The sequence below is a fragment of the Bombus flavifrons genome, chromosome 4, assembly GCF_040668555.2.
Source record: "Bombus flavifrons isolate JBK064 chromosome 4, iyBomFlav1_principal, whole genome shotgun sequence".
NCBI lineage: Eukaryota > Metazoa > Arthropoda > Insecta > Hymenoptera > Apidae > Bombus > Bombus flavifrons.
The window spans coordinates 14,994,321-15,004,585 of record NC_138445.1 but is presented as its reverse complement, the minus strand read 5'-3'; the positions used below and the strand labels follow the sequence as shown (position 1 = coordinate 15,004,585).

The window sequence follows — 10,265 nt, the reverse complement described above, 5'->3', positions numbered from 1 at the left end:
CAAGACTGCTAAGTATAGATCGATATTTCAAGATGATAAATTATGCTGTTTGATATATTATTATCTTTTCTTCTTTTTATTAAAAATAGCTGTGTTTACCGTGCAGAGTGTACTTGTTATCGGATCCTGAGCAAACCAACGGCCCACCACTGTCTCCCAAGCAAGCGTCTCTTCCACCATCCTTCAAACCTGCGCAAAGCATTCCTGACGTTATCCTGTACAATGGAAGAAACAAAGTTTTCCTTCGACACTCCTCCGTGGAGATTACCGGAAGTTGCACTTCTTGCAGGGTATCCGCTGCTCAGAGGAAACATATTTTTTTATATTTTTGGTATATCGTTATAGACCAGTGTATCTTTACGTGGCTAGTTTTTTTTTTGTTTTTACGAATACCTGACAAATAATCATAACTTACGAAATATTCTTCCGATCTCGAATAACTGTCCCCATCCGGTAACGGTGCACGTAGTGCCACTTTTTGGTTCTGACTCTGGAAGACACACTGGTCGAACGTAGTCGCTGAATGTGACTGGTTCTTCGAGCCTCAGCATCGCTATGTCGTTTATGAATCCGTTATCGATGTAATCAGGATGCAGAGATATGTGATCTAAACGTAGCACTTGCTCGTACGGACTCGGGAAGCTTCCTCTGCGAGTCGCTCCGATTCTTGCGACCCAATACTCGTCCTGAGCACTGCGACAGATATTGGAATACACCATCAGGTTGTTGCGTCAATTTTTCCAACTCCATAAAATGTTTGTATATTTTCCAGTGTATCGGTTAGCCTGATCTTAATGTTAAAACTTGAATCGTCCTTTTGTATCTTTCGTTTTAATGTACCCTCTTTATTATATTTCGCTTTTCGATATTTTTTCTTTCAATCGATCTAATTATTTTTATTTGTGTTACCAGTACGCTATTACTTACTGATAGAAACAATGTGCGGCAGATAAAATCCATCTTTCGTTAATCAGAGCTCCACCACATTGATAATCGCCTTCCTTGTACAGAGCTACTTGCCATGGCCAGCTTCCAGCCGATGAACTTCCACCTCCGACTATCCTGCAACGTCGTGAAACATTCGATCTGTTTCAATGTATACATCTTAAATAAGTAGTTCGTTTTATCAATACATTACGTTTATATATTGTAACGTACAATTAATAGATTTGTATGCATTTACGAGAAATTTGAAACTGTGGAACTCCACGGAATGCACATAGTATGCGAATTTGCACGAATATCCGTAGTCTAGTGACAGCTACGAGATTATAAAATTGTTTATTTTTTAAATGAAAACTGAAATATGTCGACAGTAATTCTTTTAAATCGATAGTTACGTCTAAGAGTCTTTTGAATGAATGTCTCTTGAAAATAGAGACCAAATCTATCAATGTATTTGAATTTTCATTTCGCAACTAAAACACCTTTCAAGTTACTTAACACGAGTTGGTCTAATCTTTTACTAAACTGAACAAAAAGCTACGTTGATAATTTCAAAAATATAAAATTTCATTAGAAACGAAAGAAGTACAATAGTATAACAAATTTCTCATCGTAATGCAAAACTGCTTAATTCTAAATAACGATATTATTATTGATATCCGATTATTTCCAATTACAGGTAAAGCACGTTTCACAGTAATCACTATCCCTCGACGAAATTTAAGAATGATCCTAAACTACTGAAAAGTACCGTTAAAAAAGGAAGACGACAGTCTTTTTCCGGCGGAGTATATTCTTAATATTCTCACGAGTTTCGATAAAAATTTACGAGCGTATATATCACAGCAGGTATAGTTACTTATCTCGAACGACGACGATGACCATAACGATCGCGATCATACTAATTTTATGCACATCTTTTTTAATATCGTTTTGCCATCGATACATCGCTATTATGTAGGTACAGAGGTCATTATCCTCGAATGCATTTGTATACAAATAGTTTTGCAAATGATCCGGTCGGCATATAATTATGAGGAACTGGTTCAGTGAGTGTACCTGGCCTGGGATGGGGCCTGAGTTCTTATTCCACATTCAAGGTTCTTGCACTTGACCCTGAGGATCTCGCCAGTCGGACACTCGGAAGGCTTGAAAGTCAAGATCGTTTTATCCAAAGGTTTCTCGTTGTACGAGAGTGTGTAGTACGATCTCACAGACGTTGGATTTTCGTCCAACACCTTCTCCACGGTTTCGTAATCTCTGAAAGTTGTCGTACATATTGGTCACATTTGAAACGAATCTGAAATTGCACGTACAAATTGCAAGAATCTAATGAAACATCAGCACGTTGTTTGCGACGCTAGAAGTACTTTTACCAACAATTGAGGAATTCTTGTCATTCGTAAAATGTTAGATCTATATCGAATCTTTCAAATAAATTCTCGCTTTTCTATGTATCGTACGGCAAAATCTTTTAACCGCAGCAGGCGATATTTCATCCAATAAATAAACCGAATACTTACTGATATGTAATTGCCTTGCAAACAGCTCTACCAAGATCCTCGATAGACCAAACAGTTTGTCTCTCTTGCAGAAGATTATCCATTCCAGTCAAACACAATTTCCCCCATTTTCCATTTTTCCTGATATTTAAATAACCCTTCTCGTTATAATTATTCACTTCTTTCTTTAAATTCATTATCGACGTTTTATCGTCGTTTTTCGTATTTACATGGATCGAGTTCCCCCGCGTCAACATGTGTTTCACGTTCGACGATATTTCTCTTCCGGAAACGAGAGTCGTAGTAGCGTTGCTGTGTTCGCGATTCTCGAAAAATGTTCCACCTTCCTCGATCACAGACTCGTCCTTGGCTCTTATGATTTTCTCTAATCGTATATCATCTTTAAACGCGTGTAAAGTTGTCGACTCGAAGATGGACGATTCCACCGCTTCTTGATCATACAGGGCGTCCTTGTTAGTGGTGGATTCTATTTCTGAAAACTGTCCTTCGAACGATGGATGTGCATCTTTGGTTACGCTGATCTCGGAATTAATGTCCTTCCTGGCAAAGTTACTCCTTTCATCGTAATTTAACGCTGAATCGTCTTCTATCAGCGCCGCGCACTTCTTCTCGTCCTCTCCGCCTGGACAGTCGGTGTAGCCGTTGCAAACTTTGTCCTGGTTTATGCAGGTTCGACTGTTGCCGCAGACGTATTGGCCTTCTTGGCACCAATCTATCGAGTTAGAAAATTATCGATAAATCTTTACCAAGTACAGAGTCAATTAGGATTTTGTTAGCGTGAATTGTTATACTTCTAACGAGTTTATTAATTACTGTATTTTCGAACATGTTAATCCTGCCATAGTCCTCGAATTTTTATCTCGTCCTCGTTTTAGTAAACGAGCACGCCTCCAATGCTTTAAGAAAATATTTCACGTACAATTGAACAGTTACGTATATCGCTAACGACTTCTTTAACTTTCCTCGAATCGAGTGACATTTTCCAACGACAGGAAAACACGATTGAAAGATCGACTGATAAATACCACAATCCGTTTCGTCCGAATAATCCCAACAATCCGCCACACCGTCGCAAATTTTCTCGTGTAAGAGTTGCGCTTTTAGAAAGTCGGCGCACGTGCAGTTCGCTTCGTCCTCCGAATTCGGACATTCACCTAACATATTGCACCTGCCGCTGGAAGGCAAGCATTTTCCGTCTTTGCATAGGAAACCGAGACAGTGATCTGTAAAAACGCGTTGTACAACGTTATCGAGAGGCTACAAAAAATAAACTTGCATACTGTTTCATTAAGATAGAAAAAATATATCAGAAATATATCAGAACGATAGATACCACCCTCTCGATAGGAGATCAAATAGGATAGCAAATCTCAAGGAAATAATTACCAGCTTGCAAATTCTCTTCGGTGCTAGAGATCATCTTATCGGTGCGATCTTCCATTTTGTTCAATATCTTCGTCAATATCTCAACGCCGTCGCGAGTCATCGTAAATGCCGCGCTCGAATTCATCAAGGTCTGGTTTCCGGTCGCGATATCAGCGATTTGCTTCAATTTCTCAAAATTCGGCAACGGCCTATAATCGTCCGGCGGTTTCGATTTTACGTTCGACGTATGCGATTTTAACGCGTCGACACTCGGCCTGGAACTATTTTTGCTATGCACGGGCTCGTTCTCCGTTCCGATATCCGCCAACTCTTTCAATTTCTCCAAAAGAGACTTATTCTCCTCCATCGTAGAGATCTTTCTGTCGGACGTTTGCACATCGCTGGACGTTAAAGACGGGGCCTTGTTCGAAGTCTCGTCTCTGAAAGATCTATTTTCTCCTTTTCCTCCGTCGTTGGGAGCAGAAAATTCTTTCGGTGTCGATGAAGTGAACGTCTCCTCAGCATTCTGATGGGACTCTGAACGAATTATCGGAAGCGAGGTTGAATTGGTAACGACGAATTTCAACACGACTGGGTTTCCTTTAAAGTTCGACGACACTTTAGTGCTAATCGACGTCACGACTTCTACGATTTGCTCGACTCTAGGATGCTCGTTATGCAAATCTCCCTCCCTGTTTCTCTCGTTCTCCGCCGAATGAAACCTAACGGAGTCACCGTGATTAAACGAATTGCGTTTCGTCGCGTTTCTCTGTCGATTGTGGACACCGAACAATTGTTCCAAGAGCAGGCTGTCGTCAGTGGAGCTTCTGTCTGTGTTAGGCTTCTCGTCGATTCTCATCGTCTTCTCCCCTTCTATCTTGGGTCTTGGTCTGACAGGTCTTCCAATTCCTGTATTACTTTTAGCAGGCGCCAGAGTGACCAAATTTTCCACCACGTACGCCTTCAAAGTGTCGTTGTAAGTCTTCTTTCTAGTTTCCAGGGAATTGTACGGCCGACTCAAGGTTCCATTGAAAGGCCGGTTGTCTTCACCTTTCGTCGCCGATTTGGTCCCCGTCGAGTCAGAATCTTCCTCGACCTCTCCAGGCGTGTGCTTCAAGGTATCAATCTCGATGAACGTTGAATTTCTTGAAATATTAGACGTCAACCTTCCCGGAGCCCCTTTATTCTCCTCCTTTTTCACGACTAATTTATCTATATTATTGTACAATGGATGTATCATCTCCGAGTAGACTTCCGTCGTTCCTAACTTCAGAAGCTTCTCATCGTCTATTACGCTTTCGATATTCGATTCGGTTGATCTTGCGTACTCTTCGATCTTTGCATTTTCAAGAGAAATATCTGCCTCGGAATCGCTGTTCTTCTTCACGAAAGTCTCTAGCTCGATGATTTCCTTCAAATTTTCTTTAACTGGTAGCACCTTCGTTCCTTCTTCCTCATTCTCTTTGACCGGTAGCACTTTAATTGCCCCTTCCTTATCCCCTTTGTTCTCTGTGCTTAATTCACTGGATTCTTCGGTGAATCTTTCCTCCTGATTCATTATACTATCTGTCACGGTGTTGATTACCTGCTTCAAAGAGCCTTCTTTGTCAGCCTCTGTGTAATCAACGACAGAAGTAATTTTGTCCACGGGAATCGTGTGTCTGAATGGCTTCGGAGTTCCAGAACTTTCGATCAAACTTGGTCTCATGCCAGCCCCATTCAGGTCGGGCGTCTTGTAACTGGTGTACACAGGTTCTTGCGCGTTCTTATCGACTTTCCTGTCCTGCAGAGCGTTACTCTCTTGCTTCGCCATAGCCTGAACATCCGAGTACCGATTTCTGGCCTCCAAATCCACGTCCACGTCCGGGACAGGCTCTGCCACTCCAACTCCAGACACTTTAGTCGTCGATTCTTCGTCGAAATCTGGCTCCAGCGGACTCTGCGCGTGCCACTTCGGAGTACTGGAAACCATCGAAGGCAAGAAATTGTCCGAAGCCCCTATCACGGTGGTTTGACCTAACTTCTTTCTATTCATCTTCGTGGAATCGCCGGAACTCTTAACGTCGTCTTGCTCTTTGCTAACAGGGCCATCGGATCCACCGTCTGTCATCGTGTACGTCATCTGAGATCCAGGGATCCTCCAACCTGTTTCGTTCTCGCTCGTCGATCGATGAGGTTTCGTGGAAGAAAATTCCAAAGGCTGGGAAGAGGAGAGGCCAAAAGGCTGAGAAGAAGTTCGAAGCTTGATATCGTAAGTTTCCGGTGGTAACTGGCCAGAAACTTCTATGTCCGGTCTCTGGTCGTCTAAACTGACCGGGGAAGCTTCCGTGAAGATCTGCCCACCTTCTAACAATCCTGGAATCTTATTCTTAAACTTGCCGTTTACCCGGAAATTCACCATTTCCTGAGGAACGATTCTATCGCGTGGAAAATCAGTGTCGCTAATGTCCAACGTGCTCATTCCTGGAACACCTATATACGAATTTAATATCACCGCTGGCTCGGGAGATTTCGTGCTGGTTGTCGAAGACTGTGCAACGTTCGCGTGAACGCTATACTGAGGACTCTTTACGGCTGTACCGGAGACAACGTCTCCCAGGTTCGTATTGCTGTAATTCACTTTATAGTTGCTTTCGCTTTTGTAATTTGACTTTTGAGCGTTGTCCGGCAATAATTTTAATTCTGTATTGATGTATCCAGGTATGATAGGCTTCCACGGAGAAGTTTCGAAGCTTGGATTGCGGAAATCCTTGAACAGATCGTCGTTTCCGACTTCGGGCGTGGAAGCTGTGGATGTGGTGGTCTTTTTCGACGAAGACGATTCATCGTGCACGGTGTAATTAACTTTCTTATCTGTTTCGTTGGTGGTTTCAGCGACACCCGCTATTGCTTCGGTACTGTCTTCTACGGTGGTCGGTTTCATCGTAGTTTGTTCTTGAGGTAACGACGCTTTGGTATTGTTTTTCGTTTCTGACTGAGCCTTTGCAGGCTGTTGAACGGAGATCGTTTTGTTCGAGGAAGTAATGTTCACTTTCGTCGCTTTATAGGTGCCTTGGATCGTCGGTATGTTACTGAAGTCGATGTCTGGCTCCGTGGACTCGATTTTCGTTGGTTTGGATTTCGGCTTCGAGCTGGTGATCAAAGAACTGTTTCTGTTGGGTCGAAGCAAGCCGTTCTTCGTGATCATTGCGTTCTTTTGCTGGACCTGCTTTTGACTCCCTGGCAACTCCTGATTTATTCCTAAATGTAGAGGAAACGGATATTTCGTGAATGCGTTTATATGCGTGAATGTGTGCGCTGTCTCGTTATAGCGACGATAATTTTCGAGATGAGTGTTTTATATTTTTTTTTTATTCTGAACCGTAAACTTTGATTCGTCTTAATTTTTTTGATTTATTTATCCGTGGGCTATCATCGCATGTATATTTCACGCGTGCATTATAATTTTCAATATTAACTGAAATATTCGTACGAGAGATGCAGCTTGAATTTTATTAAAAAGAATCTTGATATCTTACGAATAATAGCCAAACGATTAAATTGGAAATCGTGTAATTACCATGTTACTGTTTTATCGCGATTAATCTTTATTTCCAGCGGATACTCACTTTTTACCGATATGCTAGTGAGGTCCAGTTCCATATCCTTGAACAAGGAGGACGATGAGTACGTCTCCTTCGCGATAATGTCTTCGATTGTGTCCTCGACGTTCGTGATCGATCGTGGTATCTTTCTTCTGTCCAGATATATCCTGAAGAACACCTTCAGAATACCGCTTTCGAATTTGTCTATGATCGTTTGTTTGTAAGCTGCGCCGAACACGCTTCTTCTAAATAGAACTTCGAACTGAAAATTACCAAGGAATTTTCAATTATTGGTTCTTTTATTTGCAAAAGATAATTTACATAATCTTCGCAGGATAAAATTCTATTTATATGAACTTGTAGGAGAAACAAACAATTTACGATTCGAGTTTCATCGGTACTCGTAGATAAACTTTAAGAGATCAGGAAACAGAATTTATACTAATTTCTATAAACGGAGTTCATGTAAACGGATTTCTAGAAATTACTATAACAATAGTCATCCTTACTATGTTTTTGTATTTTCGTTCCTTTTCACGGAACACCATACTGGTATTTAGCTTCAACATCGGATTATATTTCTCACCCTTAGACACCCTGAACGTGCAGGAGAATCCAACGATAGCTGTAAATATTATCGCAACGAACGTTACTAATATTCATTTTCTCATTAGCAATTAATTTTGTTACAAACGAAGAATTTTATATTCGATTGTACGTTAGATCGGCGCTTACCATTTTTCGAATCTGTCCGAAGGGCTGAAAAACAAAATTCATTTGTTCATAAACATCTTTCGGTTCGATCGATATTTAATGTAATTGTTCTAGATTGCTACGAGTAACATAAAGACGCCAACGAACCTCCCATCCATAGCGCAAGTCCTGCAATCGCGAACACCGCGATTAATACTAACATAGCAGAGATGATTAACATCGCACTGCCGACTTTCCATGTACTGTTGCCCCTTTGTTTCTTCGTGTGTTCAGGTGAGACTCTGGACCATGTGGACCGCGGTGGTAAATAATAATCATTCTGCAATCGAAGAAGAAAACACAATTTAACAGCTATGCACCATAGTATCAATGACGAACATTTTCATAAAAGCGGATGATACGATATCAATAAGATGTTACGTCCGCCAACATATTTACGGCTTAAGCGCAGCCAGCTGTTTCCTCGATACAACGTATTTAAGTGGAACGTATTTATCGAGCAACTGGTCGCTGCTATTCGACGATTCGATAATCGGAACGCGTAATAAATTTAGTCAGCATCGTACATCAATACGTAGTAACGGTATTGGAGTCGAGAAGGAATGTCAAAGAAAAAAAAAAAGAAAAAGAAACAGGAGAATGTTTCCAAAGTTAAGCACGGCGAAACAAACCATGAAAACTTAGTGCTATATCGCTTCGTTCGACGATCCAGCGAATGTAATATGATAATTGGAATAGTCGTGTGCGAGTCAATAATGATGATTTAATATGATTTCCATCATAGTGCTAGATCCTCGATATTACAAGTGCTACAACAATCGTCTAAAACGTTGCTCATCAATTTTTCTGCATTCTCATTTCCATAGATCGTGTAATTTGTTATGAATATTGGCTTCTATCTGTGTCGAAGGTACATCGTGAAAAACACTACGAGTTCGTTGTAATCGTTATTACTATTATTATGATTCTATTCGCGAGAAATGAGCGTTGTCTGTCAAGGTCACTCGAAGGTCATGAAACAGTACAAAGCGCGTACTAATATTCGTTTGGATTTCTATTCCATCCGTGGCATTTTACACAGCACCGCTTGGTACATTAAGTTTACGATATAACGTCTGATATAATTGTTACCTTTGCTCGTCGTACATTATCGTTAATCGTTTATAATAAGAGCTAGAACGTTCCATTTAGAGAAACGACGATGATTTTGAGAATATACAACTTGTCTGTGAAGATGGATTTAAGAATACCTCGGTAATACCACGGTTAGCGTGTTTCGATGAAAAGAGAAGAAAGAGAAGAAACGATACTCTATTCAGGACACTATACTATTTCATTCGTAGAAATTTACACGACTCATCGTGTATAAGAAGCGTTAAAAATGTGATCAGATTACGAACGTACATTCCAATTCCGAGGAAATAAAATTTATGCGTACGCTGGCATACATAATCGAAGTCAAGGTAAAGAAAAAAGCAGTTGGCTCGGTCAGTGGACCAACCAGCCAGCTTCGCGTTATTCTTACCAAAGTCTGAAAAATGGAAAAACGCATCCGTGCAATGGAATATGCTGCAACGTTCGTCACGGTCCGTTGCGACGCGAGATTTATCACAGAAACCATCCGTGAAATCACCGAATCAATGTTTGATACATGCGAGAAAAAAAGGAAAAACGTCTCGAGGAACACGTTTCGGGTTAATTATTTACACTTCGCCACGATAAATGATTGTTCAAAGAGATTGCGATATTTTTCTTTTCACCCGTCTGTCGCTATTTTACTATCTATGCGTGCAACAATTGTAGTCTGTTATTTCCATAGGCGATGGAAATTATAGTTAAATATAAAGAGTCAACTTGCAATTAGAGCGGGAAAAATGCATGCAAGTGTCGCGATGATTGATCAATTGTTGATTAATTGGCCGTATCCGGCCAACGATGTGTTAAGTACACGTGTGGGTACGCGTACGAGATGTCGAAGGTCGCGTCTATAGAAATAGCTTTTAACATCTGTCACGATCTCGCGGTGATTCAACGCAGCTTGACGCTGATGCGAAGTTAACGACTTGATCGAGGGTGAAAAATAATTTCACGCTCACGGAGTACGATAGAAACTTCATGGCCGTGCGAGATGGAC

General features: G+C 41.0%; 1 protein-coding gene across 1 annotated transcript in view; it reads right to left on the bottom strand.

The window, feature by feature from the left end:
• Window positions 1-10,265, bottom strand: part of LOC138178635 (uncharacterized) — a 35,399-nt gene that overhangs the window by 2,220 nt on the left and 22,914 nt on the right. The window contains exons 2-12 of the mRNA XM_069110678.1: window positions 8,279-8,450; window positions 8,153-8,176; window positions 7,927-8,042; window positions 7,442-7,679; window positions 3,855-7,073; window positions 3,494-3,691; window positions 2,469-3,180; window positions 2,005-2,205; window positions 928-1,062; window positions 416-693; window positions 100-297 (exon numbers count right to left, since the gene is read on the bottom strand). Coding sequence (XP_068966779.1) covers window positions 100-297; window positions 416-693; window positions 928-1,062; window positions 2,005-2,205; window positions 2,469-3,180; window positions 3,494-3,691; window positions 3,855-7,073; window positions 7,442-7,679; window positions 7,927-8,042; window positions 8,153-8,176; window positions 8,279-8,450 — 5,491 coding nt within the window. The remainder of the gene's footprint in view (window positions 1-99; window positions 298-415; window positions 694-927; window positions 1,063-2,004; window positions 2,206-2,468; window positions 3,181-3,493; window positions 3,692-3,854; window positions 7,074-7,441; window positions 7,680-7,926; window positions 8,043-8,152; window positions 8,177-8,278; window positions 8,451-10,265) is intronic.